Source organism: Quercus suber, unplaced genomic scaffold (assembly GCF_002906115.3).
Source record: "Quercus suber isolate HL8 unplaced genomic scaffold, Cork oak 2.0 scaffold_94, whole genome shotgun sequence".
Lineage (NCBI taxonomy): Eukaryota > Viridiplantae > Streptophyta > Magnoliopsida > Fagales > Fagaceae > Quercus > Quercus suber.
In genome coordinates, this window is record NW_027069559.1 from 533,430 (window position 1) to 549,465 (window position 16,036).

At 31.5% G+C, this 16,036-nt stretch overlaps 1 protein-coding gene across 1 annotated transcript; it reads right to left on the reverse strand.

Moving 5' to 3' along the window:
* LOC111989549 (auxin efflux carrier component 6) lies at positions 1 to 11,302 on the reverse strand. Its single transcript, XM_024021340.2, is given in 8 exon segments — positions 1 to 656; positions 2,026 to 2,102; positions 2,287 to 2,402; positions 2,405 to 2,443; positions 2,716 to 2,801; positions 3,643 to 3,844; positions 9,476 to 10,134; positions 10,797 to 11,302. Coding segments are annotated over 8 exon segments (1,674 nt in total). The 5' UTR covers positions 11,225 to 11,302; the 3' UTR covers positions 1 to 589.
* Positions 11,303 to 16,036: the final 4,734 nt, after the last annotated feature.

Sequence of the window (16,036 nt, forward strand, 5' to 3'; positions counted from 1 at the left end):
ACAAAAACAGAAGTTGGAAATGACATAAATTTCTTTTCACTTTTCTCTTTGTTTTTTTATTTTTTTTAATGAATAAAACATACTTTGGTTGCCACAACTTTAAAAGAAAATAAGTCTCCTACCTTAATCATAGGTCATGATACTAGCTTTCCCTTTCGGCTACCACTAATCTATGTACTATAGGACAGTCACCCCTGGAGCATGAAAACCCTAATATATATAAATATGATCTTGTCACATTCTAGTTTGACCTTAATTAATAGCCTTTTGGCTTTTGATAATATATCCACTACGCAAGTCAATCTTTTTTTTTTTTTTTTTCTTTAGCGATTACAATAAATAGGAAAAGGCTACGAAGCATTGATCTAGCTAATGTAATGATATGGCATGTTGGCCAGATCCAACATTATGGGTCCGACCATATATGCACATATATAGATGGTCGGTGGTGAGGGACGTATGATATTGTTGGGACATGGTACTTTTCGTTGAACTCCTTGCTTAATTGCTTGCTACTAGGTGCGTAATACTTTGGATGCTCCAATATATATATGCTTTCTTCAAACTTTCTAATCCTCATCTTTTTTCTTTATAGACCCATGCATATGTAGTAGAGGAGTGTTACAGGCAATGAAACTAACATTCCAAAGATAACCCTGCAAAAGAAAGATTTATATATAGAGTATCATAGTCCCTTCATTGAAATTACAATTACCCAAAACAATTAGCAAAAGATAACCATGCGGATCTTAATGCGCGCACTTTTGCATAAAACTAAAAAAGATACAACTAAAATCGTGATTTTTAGTCACAATTTATTTCTAACTTTGAAATCATGACTTCAAGTCACGATTTCAGTTGCTTTTTCAATTGTGTAGAAAAGTACATATGTGCATTAAGGTGTGTATAATAAATACTACCATTTTTAAAATAAAATGAATTTTAGCTTTTTATAACACATTTAACATAAATGTTACCAAAAACTATATATTTTGATAACTACAACATAAAATAATTAAGCTATTGAAAATAAACAGAAGTCAAACACATGATCGTTGGAAAATATTGAAGTTACTGCCATTCTGCCAATGAAACGTAAGTTTTCAGCTACAAAATAATCTTCATACGGATCATCCTATTCCTAACTCTAATATACAAATGTAAAAAGGACTTCCACTGTTAATTGGATAACTAAAGTAAAAGGTCAAGAAACAAAAGGTAAATGACTTTCTAGTCACAAATCACAAATATAGTTATGTTATGTCCAAATTATTGTGTCTCCACAATTTCCTAGTTAATTATTCATTTCCTAGCTAGGCAGATCCTTGATGTATGATATTCTAGGGCTGCATTATGTAGCGTGGGGTAGGTTAAAAGTTCAGTAGTTTTTTTCTTTTTTATGAACATGCATGTGAAATTAGACAACATTATTCAATATAAAGGAAATCCTATAACCCTACATCTTGAAACATGGTACTTACTAGAGACATTAGGGGTTTCCAATGAGATTTATTACTGGTGGGGTACTGGTAAAGTGGTGATGAAGGTTAGGATATCAAAAAGAAGCAACTGAATTACACAAAAGGCATCCCCATTGCGCCTACAATATATAATCCGCATTCCCTTAGCTTTTAGGGTTATTCTTAGTGTAGCTAGAGTTGCCGACATAAATTCTAGGCATTCAAGCAGGATTTAGTGGCAAGATTCCAATCACATGCCTCAGAAATAAAGAAACAAGCATTTTCTTCATTCGGTTAAAAGAAAAGTCAAGGGGGGGGGGGGGGGGGGGGTCAATGTAGTGCAATCTTATTTGTTATAAGCCAAAGTAAATGTACCAGCTGGTTGCCGAGTATTTTCCAATGCATGGTGCTATTGATGAATTTAAAGCAAATTTAAAAACTCTCTCAAGATTTTTTTTTTTTTTTTATCCAATATTATCTTGGATATAAAACTCAATTATATATCAATATTGTTATTCACAAACGTAGGTGAAAATTCTTCAAAATCAGAGTTAATCTAACTTACCCTGTACTCAAAATGTCGGGATGAAGCCCATATTCCCTTGCAAAGACAAATGGTACTATCCCTTGTGGAAGAGCTGCCTGAGATTCAGTAATAACATTATCAAATACCCAACAGAAATGTTTCCCACCCGTAAAAAACATATACATGCATATTCTTCTACTCTCTCTCTTTCTAGTGTACTGTCCAAAAAAATAGGTACATACAACAAGAAAAAGCATGCATGTACATATATTCTTCAATTGTGCATGTTATATATGGTACCTGGACAATGGCAGCATGTAGTTTTACACCTCTTAATCCAACAGCAACCGATGCTGCTGACATTATTATGGGCCCACAAAGGAAGCGGATCACCATCCCTACTGTGCCCTTTTTGTACCACAAGCAATAATCCGGGGTTGGAGGGCCATGAACAGCCCTGCAGCAATTACCAATAGCTCATTATGAAAAAGTTAAATTCGATCACGATTTCAGTTGCTTTTTCAATTGTGTATTAAAATGTGTGAATTAAGTCGTGTGTAATAATAAACACTATTTTTATCAAAATACAATTTTGGTATATCTCATGCCCAACAAGAAAATTATATGAATTTTGAAGTGTGCCTGTGATTATGACCAAGTTTGTGCAAACAAATGTATGAAATGTCTGTATGTTGCGTTTGTCATATATTATGCTGACATAATACATACCTAAACTGAACATGGCCATTCCGAGACCTGCATCTGATATTATTTTTATTGAGTATTTCACCAAACTGGGCATCCCTACATTCCATCTGCAAGATCCAAAAAAAAAAACCTGTTATTATTGACATAATTACATATATAATTAGTCATTAAAATTTTCATGTATGATAAAAGATTGTACATGCCACTAGGAAAATCATGGCCTAATTCTTCTGAAAAAATAGNCATGGCCTAATTCTTCTGAATAAATAGGCAACAGTAAATGTAATATTTGGGAGACAGTAATCTCTCTCTCTCTCCCCAAAAAAAAAAAAAAAAATGATCCTCTCAATTTGAAATGGTATATTTGACTATTCAAATTAAATATTATAAATTTAAATATAATGATACTGTTAAGATCATTTGAAATTTTAATTATCATAACAATTTGAACACTCTTTAAAGGATAATATATTTTAGGTAAGTATTCTTGTTTTACTCTCATTATTGCACAATCTAATTCTTTTTTCGAGTAATCAATTTCAAACACAAGATATGAACTCATTCATGAACGATTGCACACTTCCTCAAGCAGGAAATAATCGATGTTGATGGAATACATCCACTGAGCAGATCAAACGATTTGTCTTAGTGACTTCCGTTTGTCCATATTTCAACAAAAAAGTATCTTTCTTCTATTTTGAAGTGAAATGAAAATGATTATATTCCTTCATTTTACAATATCTATTTGACTTGGGATTCATGATGACTTTGATAAAACAAAGGTATGTCAGTTGAAAAGGATGACTTTTTTCCCCCCCATTGAGTTTAAGTCGATAAGGATGAATTCAATGTGTGTGTTTCAGATTACTTATATATTTCCTTGGTTTATTTAATTTGAAAATATAATGCATTTACCTAATCAAATATAAACCAAATAAACCTACTCACTTGAATGAGATTAGAGACCACAAAACCCCTAATACACTTGAGTATGTATTTGGGTTGCGAGAAAGCTTCCGTCCAACCACAATTAGTATAAGCCTCAACATGACCAAAGCATGTGGCATTTCTTGACTAATCTCTGCACCCTTCGTATCTGTTTCCTCCGGAATTTGAACTTTTGTGCTATCTCTGAAGCTAATTTCTTTTCCTGGCAGAATAATGAAAGATAAATGCACTGTTAATATCGAAATGAAATACAATTAACTTGTAAATCCTTTTTTTATTTATATAAATACAATAATATTTCAAGCTTATGACACTTATTCTATGATAATTGTTTTTTATCATTAGAGCAAAACACAAAATAATTTTTAGTATAAGCAGAGAATTGAACATAAACCTTTTATTCACCTATAAAATACTTTATCTATTGAGTTAGCTTCTTTTTTTTCTTTTTCTTTTTTTTCTTTTTTGGTTCTTACATTTTCTTTTATATTTTTGACTTTATGGCCCTGAAAGTTATACCCAATTTAATCAAATTATCAACGTTAAAATCGGATGGTCATTCACGTGGCAAGGTTAGTAGTGTTACTGTGTTAGACTCTACTTTGCTTTTTCTTTTTCTTTTTTTAGGTTTAGGGGACACATAGACAACATAATTACAAAATGAAAGTTTTGGGTTGGGTTTACCATATTGGATTCTTTAACATGATTAACATTTTGGAAATGAAGTAGGCCCTCCTATATCATTACACACGTGCCTCGAACAAATGATGGCACCTATCAATTAAAATTCTGACTAAGCAAAATGTTGGGTGTATAAAATTGGAGATTACTTTTGACCACATTTGTAGGATTTTTTTAAACATATTTATTTAGCTATTGGTGGGGAGTGGAGGGGGCCACTTGTTTTGTTCTGTCAAATCATCTGGTGAGCACTCAATTAGGGGATATCCAAAAACAACAAAAGCAAAAATTAAAAGTCACAATTTATACAATGAATATAAAATATAGACATTTTGGACATAATATATATATATATATTCACAATTATTGATATAATTGCTATTGGTGGGGAGTGGAGGGGGCCACTTGTTTTGTTCTGTCAAATCATCTGGTGAGCACTCAATTAGGGGATATCCAAAAACAACAAAAGCAAAAATTAAAAGTCACAATTTATACAATGAATATAAAATATAGACATTTTGGACATAATATATATATATATATATTCACAATTATTGATATAATTTATTGTTATTATAGTAACATCATTTACATTTAGATGCGTTCTTAGTATCATTTTATTATATTTTAATTATAATAAATCGTGCGAATGTGGTGAAGTCTAGTCTAACTTTTTAGACTATCCATATGAAACTATTTATCATTAGACTCTAAGTTGGTATATATCCTGATTCTCAAAAAAAAAAGTTGGTATATATCCTATCTTATGTATGGGTGAGATTTGCATCATGTGCTCAAGGACATAAAATAGAACACAAGAATGCAAATGACCATTTTAAGACAACTGTCACTTCTGTCTCACTTCTGGTGTTCAAATGCATTGGAGGAAAACCAAACACATCTTGTATACTGTTAACTCCGTATTAAATAACAAAATATACTTCCCTAAATGAGATTGAGGTTCAAATTTATAATTTATCATTCTTTGAATTCTATTCATTATTAATCAGAATTAAGGAATTTTTTTTGGGGGGGGAAAGAAACATTTAAATTGCTAAGAAGGTTTTTTTTTTTTCAATAAATTAAATAATAATAATAAAAAAAAAAACTAAAAACCTTATAATCCTAACCATTCTTTTAAGAATGTGGTTTTAAATAAAGTATTATAACCTTAGCCCAGCCATAGCCTTTTCAACTAATCATTACAAACACGCATACTTTGTTATGCGAAATTTAGAGTATGTTTTATAATAAGATAGTTAATCTAGTAAACAAAAGCTTAGTTAACTAAGTAGCTTTTATATACTTATAAAAATTAAAAATTAAAAAAGAAGTAGCATATATATATTAAAGATTAACGGTATCAGTACAAAGTCCTAGTCTATATTCCCTGCATTGACTGGGACAAATTTAAGAACAATGATCAATCTATATTCACCAAACATCTCAAAATGATTGGTGATATATACTAAATGACTACAAACTCTGAATGAGGAATTGCAATTAATAGGACAAACAATTTAAGTACAAGAGATTATATAAATTAAAAACTACCTATGTATTTTGTTTTATTAGTTTTGCAAAATCTTGAAAAAAAATTCTATAAAGATATCATTTGATAAAGTAATGCAAAATGCTGATCTTTAGATTGCTTCATTTTAGGTTAAAATAAAAAAAAAGGTCATTTGTTGATCAATTTATGTACTTAATTGTTACTTTTCTAACGTAATTTCTGTTGTTAAATATGATACAATGATTTTGGTTAATGTTTAACTTTTTTCCAAAGAAGTTATTAAATTTCAGTTGTTTTGAAAATTTGTTGAAAAGGTTCAACGAGTTCTTTGAAACATAATCTGTAAATTTTCAATGAAGTTTGTGTGGAGTTAATAATAAGTTTTTGGAATTGTCAAAAAAAAAAAAAATTGTGTTAGCTTCAAATGGTTTGAAAGTAATTTTAAATAGAGTGAAATAATTTGTTGAAGTTGTTTCAAATTAGAGGGGTTTTTGATACAAATTGCTTAGAGTGAATTTGAAATATAATTTAAAAAATTTGACAAAAAATTAGAGTATATTAACCTAATCATACATATTGAATCTCTGTTTAAAATTGTTTAATATTGACTTAAATAATTTCTAAAAACCTTTAAATAAATAATAATAAAATCCTAGAAATACCTCCCCCCCCCCCTCCTTCCCCCCTTTGCTTTTAAGAGATGAGTCACTTGTTTTGTTCTGTCAAATCATCTGGTGAGCACTCAATTAGGGGATATCCAAAAACAACAAAAGCAAAAATTAAAAGTCACAATTTATACAATGAATATAAAATATAGACATTTTGGACATAATATATATATATATATATTCACAATTATTGATATAATTTATTGTTATTATAGTAACATCATTTACATTTAGATGCGTTCTTAGTATCATTTTATTATATTTTAATTATAATAAATCGTGCGAATGTGGTGAAGTCTAGTCTAACTTTTTAGACTATCCATATGAAACTATTTATCATTAGACTCTAAGTTGGTATATATCCTATCTTATGTTATGGGTGAGATTTGCATCATGTGCTCAAGGACATAAAATAGAACACAAGAATGCAAATGACCATTTTAAGACAACTGTCACTTCTGTCTCACTTCTGGTGTTCAAATGCATTGGAGGAAAGCCAAACACATCTTGTATAATGTTAACTCCGTATTAAATAACAAAATATACTTCCCTAAATGAGATTGAGGTTCAAATTTATAATTTATCATTCTTTGAATTCTATTCATTATTAATCAGAATTAAGGAATTTTTTTTTTTTGGGGGAAAGAAACATTTAAATTGCTAAGAAGGTTTTTTTTTTCAATAAATTAAATAATAATAATAAAAAAAACTAAAAACCTTATAATCCTAACCATTCTTTTAAGAATGTGGTTTTAAATAAAGTATTATAACCTTAGCCCAGCCATAGCCTTTTCAACTAATCATTACAAACATGCATACTTTGTTATGCGAAATTTAGAGTATGTTTTATAATAAGATAGTTAATCTAGTAAACAAAAGCTTAGTTAACTAAGTAGCTTTTATATACTTATAAAAATTCAAAATTAAAAAAGAAGTAGCATATATATATTAAAGATTAACGGTATCAGTACAAAGTACTAGTCTATATTCCCTGCATTGACTGGGACAAATTTAAGAACGATGATCAATCTATATTCACCAAACATCTCAAAATGATTGGTGATATATACTAAATGACTACAAATTCTGAATGAGGAATTGCAATTAATAGGACAAACAATTTAAGTACAAGAGATTATATAAATTAAAAACTACCTATGCATTTTTTTTTTATTAGTTTTGCAAAATCTTGAAAAAAAATTCTATAAAGATATCATTTGATAAAGTAATGCAAAATGCTGATCTTTAGATTGCTTCATTTTAGGTTAATTTTTTTCCAAAGAAGTTATTAAATTTCAGTTGTTTTGAAAATTTGTTGAAAAGGTTCAACGAGTTCTTTGAAACATAATCTGTAAATTTTCAATGAAGTTTGTGTGGAGTTAATAATAAGTTTTTGGAATTGTCAAAAAAAAAAAAAAAATTGTGTTAGCTTCAAATGGTTTGAAAGTAATTTTAAATAGAGTGAAATAATTTGTTGAAGTTGTTTCAAATTAGAGGGGTTTTTGATACAAATTGCTTAGAGTGAATTTGAAATATAATTTAAAAAATTTGACAAAAAATTAGAGTATATTAACCTAATCATACATATTGAATCTCTGTTTAAAATTGTTTAATATTGACTTAAATAATTTCTAAAAACCTTTAAAGAGATGAGAGAGATCTCAAATGCCTTTTTTTTTTTTTTTTTCCTAGAGATTTTTTTTAGAGAGTTTTTATGGCTACCACCTTTGTGATGGGTCACCAACTACAGTAGACTATATTATCACATTATAACAAAATGCGTAATCAGAGAATAATTGTCCGTAAACTATCTAAGATCTATTTTCTTTTTCCAATGACATCATAAAAAACAAGGTTAAAGTCATTTTCATTTTAAAGGGTAAAAAAACATATTTTATAAAAGAATTTGAATTTGGTAACAATGGAATGTAAAATTTATGTTTTATATCATCCAATAAGAAAGTGTCACATCAATATTTTACTTAAAATTCAGTACATCCTACCATGTTTAATAATATCTTAATAAACTCATAATTTGGTTAGATTTATATATGAATATTAGAATTAATTAGGTGTGGTTGTATTTATTATTAAATATGTGATAAGATGGTGTGACATATTAAGATTGAAAGGATAAAATATAGGTTTTACACCATATTTTTACCGAATTTAATCTCTTCATAAAAATGTTAAAAGCCATAATATTTTTCACAATTATTATTATGTCATGATGTGCGATTAAATCACATTTCATCACTTATGAAAAAAATTTGAAGTCTTTAAAATTATTAATGAAAAATTTAAAGTTTTTTTTTTTTTTGGGTGAGAATATTTGGGCTATAAAGACATAGACCAAATTAGAGCAGCTTTATCGGGTCAGATCGATACGAATGATAAACTTTGGAGACAAAACGTACAACCCCACCTGAAAAGGCTTACATGTTTCGCACATAATGATAAAGTTTAATACAGACAGACGTTTGTAGCAGAAAACGACGACGCATGGAGCAGATAAAGTTAGCATGTACACGGTACACTGTGTTATGGTATGGTCAATAGTGTGTGTGGTGGAGACAGAGAGACAGAGAGAGACAGAGAGAGAGCACGTTAAAAAAACGAACGTAAGTAACTTTAAAGTTTTTTTTTTTTTTGGTGAGAATATTTGGGCTATAAAGACATAGACCAAATTAGAGCAGCTTTATCGGGTCAGATCGATACGAATGATAAACTTTGGAGACAAAACGTACAACCCCACCTGAAAAGGCTTACATGTTTCGCACATAATGATAAAGTTTAATACAGACAGACGTTTGTTGCAGGAAACGACGACGCATGGAGCAGATAAAGTTAGCATGTACACGGTACACTGTGTTATGGTATGGTCAATAGTGTGTGTGGTGGAGACAGAGAGACAGAGAGAGACAGAGAGAGAGCACGTTAAAAAAACGAACGTAAGTAACTGCGTACGTACCTGCTGCAGCAAGTGCAACCACAACGTGATTGTTAGTAGATGACCCTTGTCTCTCTTCTTCTTCCTCTTCTTCTTCTTCATGATGAGTATTACTGAACTTCACCGATGATGGTGATGAGTCCCAAAGCATTTTAACGCCAGAGAAAACAGGAGATGGGTGGCGAAAAAGCCTCCCAACCGGTGATCTTGACCAAACCGAAACAGGGGTGTTGGAGTTGTTGGTATTGGCTGCGTTCATCATCTCCAGTTGATCCAACTCGTTGTTGTTGAAGTTTGATTGGCGAGGTGTGGGCTGGAGGGAATAAGCGTCGGAAGATGCGTAGCCTGACATGCAGTACTGAGGGCTGGCGCCGGAGCGGTAGCCGCCTCCGCCGCCGCCGAAGGTGTTGACGGAGAAGATTTCGGCGTTGGAGAGGTTGGAGGGTCGTGGGGTGTTGATGGAGTCTGCGGCGGAGGAGGTCGACTTTCGGATTCGGACGCGGATTCGGCCGTTGGATTCGACCTCTGATTCGGTGTGAAGTGGGTCACGGCCGTCTAGGGAGATCACGTCATTGTCTAGCTCGATTTTGGATATGGAGGCTGCTGCTTTGCCTGGGAACTGGGTTTGGATTAGGAGGGTTGCAGCTCTGTATTCGAACAAGATTAGCAATAGTGTGTACCTGCAAAGAAAACAAAAATACAACTATCATTTCTTGGATATATGTATATTATATACTCTTTGGACATATGAGAAATGCAAAACATTTTCATAGTTTCTTTAAAAATTAATTATTAATTAACCTAATATGTTGTAATCACAGTAATATCACTTTTACATTCATAGATAATATTTTTATTATAGTCTAATCATAATAAATCCTATTGTGAAAGAAAATCGTAAAAAAATACTTTATTTCTAAACTTAATGAATTTTTATATAAACATATGAGGTAGGATTGGTATTCTTTTTTTAATGTCACGAGAATACCAAGAATGATCTAGTGGTTGCCAAAACCATGTAAGATTAACAAGATTCTGGGTTCCAAACTTTTTCAATGTAATTACTTGGTATGTGTGATCGTGTCTAATTAAATACATCTAGAGACAAAAAAATTTGAACACTGTCGGGGAAAAAAATTCACTGTTTTAACTTTCTACATACTTTTAATAAAAGTTCAAGCTAAGTAACTATCACATACAGAGAGAGAGCAGAAAAAAGAAAAAGACCTTTCAAGCTTTTACAAGAGTCAAGATAAAGACTAGGCTATTTACATTGAAAATTTTATAATGAAAAATAAAAACTAAAAGGAAAGGAAAAGAGAATTAGCGGTGATCACAATACCATATGATGCACTGAAGCACAACTAATTGCACCATGAGGCTCTGAGTGAAATCTCCATACATGGCTTTGAGCAAAGGAATGCCCATGACAAGTGTGTTAGGCAACGTAGCTACTGAAAAGAGAGTGATAAGCCAATCCAAGCCTCCATTAAAGAAGACAGCCCAAACTGAGAGCAAAACAAGGACTAGAAGCTTAGAGAAAGTGTCAGCAAGTATGAATTTTGTGTCCATTTGGTAAGGATTGTTCTGAGATATGAAGTGAAAGGACAGCACTGGAACCGCAAACACAGCAACAAACCGGTTAATACCAGAGCACTGCTCAGGTGTGAATATCTTCCACCATTTCACTGAGCTATATGCTACCAGCATTGCAAAATACAGAGGAACCATTGCACACATCACCTTGTAGAAATCATTCCCACTTATCATCTTTTCTCTCTCAGTTATGTGAATAATAAGTACATGAGACTATGAGAGTTATATGAGCATTGAGCAAGGAAAGGAGGTGAGTCTTTATATAGGATATTTATAGACCAAAATGCCCTTCAATGAGTTGTTTATTCACTTTGGAGGTACTCTAGTCTGGTTGGCGGAAGTTACGGGTCTTTGCCTTTTTCTTTTTTTAAATCTACAAAAAGGAGTCCTATGTATGGTCACTGCCTCGTCGATCCCTCGCCACTTAAATTCTGCACAACGATATAACATGGGACCATCTGAATATTAATAAGACTTGTAACCACTCGAATTCATAGTTTTTAAATTTGTTAGTGTGAAACATTATATAACATAGGTACCGACGTCGTAGAAGTTAATGTTGGTAAGCTTAATGACAATTTTGTCATTATGTGTGACGCTAAAGTTGCATAATTTCCACGTGGCAAGTAAGGAGATCCAGTATTGTGTGTATGTTCCTCTCGGTAGTTGGAGAGTGATGTGAACTAAAAAAAAAATGCTTTGCTTTTACTGCGAGAGCACTAATAATGCACTTGAAGTATAGAATCATATATAGATTACACTTTCATGATAATACGATCTTACTTGAACGTTGTGCTTGGTGCCTCATTGATTAGGTCATTAATCAAGAAATTCAGGGGTTAGCCATGATGATGAATTTTATTCCTGTCATCTTTGCTTTATAAATTATAATGGTACTAATAATGAGTGACGGATAACGCTGAATCAAAGGACCAATTTTCCATTACAAATTCAATTTCATCTTAAGACCCCTCCTCTCTAAGAAAAAAAAAAGGACAAACATTTTTTTCCCTAATATCAACAAAAACAATAGCAAACCTGCAAACAAAATACAAGTAGAGAGAAGGATTAAACGCAAAAGAACGAGGTCGCATGTCTACATAGCACCCTTTAAATCATCCTCAAAGACACTCAAAATTGGAACAGGGGCCTTAGAGAACTGACAGCAACCACCCAAGGATTGGCTAGAGAATGGACAGCTCTTTTCCTTTCTCTTTGGATCCAACAGAACTCAAACTGAAGATCGGGTAAAGACAACAAGTTACTTCGAATGTCAAGGAGCGACTGCTGAATTTCCAATTGGGCGACTTCTTTGTATCCTTAAAAGTAGCATATAGCAAAACGCTTTTACACCTATTTATTATGAGAGTATCTAAATAATAGTGGATTTGTATAAAAGAGAAATAGATTCTAGAATAGATAATCAGCATAGTTGTGTTGGAGTTGTTTTGAAACCACTAGACATGGCAAAACGAGCGGGTCAGGTTAGGTCGGGTTCAAGTAGGGTCAATCAGGTTGCGGGTTGGGTTGGTTTAACCTGTATTTTTTACACTTTTTTTTTTTTTTTATATATATATAAAGAAAACAACATGTATTTGCCATTTAGAAATTATGCAATAAATTACTTGATGTAAAATGTATTATTTTGAATTCACCACTTATATCAAGAATGAACTCAATTAAACTTATTAATACTTATTCAATAATTTTAAAATTATACAAATCCTAACATTGCTATCAAAAACAAAATAACATAAAGATAAGTAAAACAAATACACAAATTTTATTTTACACAATATCAACATTCCAAAATATAATACAAAATTACAAATGACTTATTGGATAACTCATTTGATAAAGAATAAAAATATATAATAAATTTACAATCTTGAAAATTAATTTTATAATCTATTATCAATTGCAGTTGGCACTCTATTTCAATTTGAGATATACATTAAAGTTTGATTGTTTACTTGTTTATACATGGTCTCTTTTATGAATATCATATCATTGTTAAGCAACACACACTTTAGGAAATATCATAATTTATTTTGAAAAGCCGTTTATTTTGGACATAAATTGTTAAAAAGTAGGTGTAAGTATTCATAATTTATGCTAATTTGATACTTTGACTTCACTATTTTCACACTTGTGAATGTTTCCCATACACGTCTACAATTTTAAATCTATGTTTTTAACTCTACTATACCAGATTATCTTGGCATGTACTTTGCTATTTGATATCTAAAAATCTTTACTCATTATAAAATGCCCAACTATTTATCTTTCAATTAATTTGCATGCAGTTATGTAAATGTATCAATTGTTTCTTTAAAACTCACAACAAATAATTAAACTAATATTGTCTTAATTTTACTTTTTTTTTTACCCAAAAAAAAAAACAAATGGTTCGGGTTTGGGTTGGGTCGGATTGGGTTACAGGTTAATCCGTTTTTGCTTCGGGTAAAAAAAACTCGGGTTCAAGTCGTATATTTTTTAAGTCGGGTCGGGTCGAGTCAGAAAATTCTGACCCGTTTTACCATGTCTAGAAACAACATAAGCTAGATCAAATTTTCAAGAAGTTTTGGAGTGATCAGGAGATTGGTTTTTTTTTGGGGTTAACGAATCGACTTTTGGCAATAAGTAACTTTGAATGCACAAGGTAATTACGTTGACTACAATTGATAGCTAGAGCATAGAAGGGCTCAAGTAATTAGGTTGACCACATATACAGGAAATCATACATTGTCAAGACCACAACAACCTTCAATAGTGGACTTGTTAGGTTGAGTTTTGACCTTTTGAGTGTTTTTACAACTTTTAGTTCACCCCATGAATTTCTGTGTGAGTCTTCTTTACTGTGTTGACTTGAATGTCTTTATCAACATTTTTTAATATTGTCTTTGTGTAAGTCTTCTTTACTATTTTGCTTAAATATTGATTAACGAACTCCTCGACAACTAAGTAAATTAATCCATTAAAATTGGTAGTTAAGTTGTAGCACGAGTCTAACCATAATTCTCATTTTTTTGCAAAATATTCTTATTTTTGTAATTTTATGGGTTCAAATGGCTCTTTGGAATTCCCATAGTCTATTGCCTTTAAATCTTTTTTTTCCTATACCAATTTTAGTATGAGTATGAGTAATGTCTATTACATACTAGAGCATGTTACACATAGAATTGTGTGCACTTGTCAATTCCCCATTACCTAGTTTATACTTCATCAAACATCATTTAATCCTAGTGTAACTATGGTATAATTAAACAAAAAGTCTGAATGCACAAAAAAATTCACAACTATCAATTTGGCAAATTGTTATTTGTTGGTAAAAAAATATGATATCAATAGTGAGCCTTAATTGAAACTAATAAAAACTTGTCAATAACAATCAATTATTGGGAATATGAATTCAATTATAATGAATATGAAGGTTGACGTCTCCATAGCATTACCTAATAAAAATAGGAAAATATTTAGCTATAAAATTGATTGTAACTTTGAGTTACAACCTTACTCAATATCTTTTTATTGAAAGTAAATTTTAAAAAATCCATCATTAGATTATATTTTCTTTTTACATCCTCCAAGTTTGCAAAATTTATAGAAAATTAAAGATCAATAGTTATATCATCAATAAATTATTTAAATTACAAGTTTTTGTAATTTAAAATTATGCATAAAATAAAATATAAGCTTATAGATCATATAGTAAATAATATCCAATTGATACAAAATTTAACATATTTATTAAAAGTGTAAAGAACGTACAATTTAACGGTTAAATTTTCAAAATATAAAATAATGTTTATTTTATTAAAAAAAATTGTAGCCTTAAGTTACAACAAATTTTGTAACTAAATTTGTGTCCATAAAAATAAACTTTTTTACACTCTAACATAAAGCTAGACCGACTTGACAACTCACTAGTGAACCGCCCTGTTCAAGCTACTAGAATTCTGAAGAAGCATAAGTTCAAACGTGGCATGTGAGCTCAAAGCCTCAAACTACTTGAACATCCTATTAATCTTACCAGCCGAGTTCGAACGCTCATTACCAAAGTAACGAACCGCTTACGTGCCCCTTAAAAGGACTTCTGATAATATAGGGCTCTTTTATAGCAGCCATATTTGTAGTTAAAAGTACAGCCATTTTGAAAGATTTGAATTTCACTTAAAATGGGGATATAGCAGACATTTTACGCTTTGTTTAATTAACTATGTATATTCGCTTATCTATATGACCATATCAATATGTATGTATGGTAGAAACGTAGAATCCTTCCATCCCTCACGAGGTATATAGTTTTTGCTACCTCAGTAAATAGAACCCACATATACGTACGGTAACTTAAAAGAGAAGAGAGTGGAGCCATTACGGAGGAGGAGGTGAGTTGAGCTGAGCTGAGAGAGGGAGGTGAGGACTTTCTGGATGAGAGTGAGGTTAACACTACCCATATCTATGCAAATAGCTCTACAAATCCCACCCATCTGCTCCCCTGCTTTGAAAGCATTCTACCCCTACCAAGGCAAGTCCAACCGACCTCTACCCACCACCATTTCACACAAAATAACTCCCCAAACTCCTCCATTCCATTTCATTCTAATTATCAAAGCACCCACCCCCATCCTCTACTCCCAAGTCTCCCAACTTCTTTGTGATTTCCCATTTTGGCACCAGCTTCATAATATCCAACCACCTCCGCTGGCTCTCTGCCACCAGCCCTTCCACTGCTCCAAGCTCTTCGCTGTTTCCAACAGCTTCATCATTTCTGGCTGCCATCTCCATCTTTTCAGATCCAGGTCCACACAAGTGACCCATCTTTTAACAGCATTTATATTAAAATATTTCCTCATTAGGCTGTCATCCAATACTAAATTTAAATTCAACCCCTTTAACATACTCGTCTACCACCATGACCTACATTATAAACACATTTCAAACAACACAGAGAGATTTTCCAAAAAAAAAAAAAAAAAAAAGATG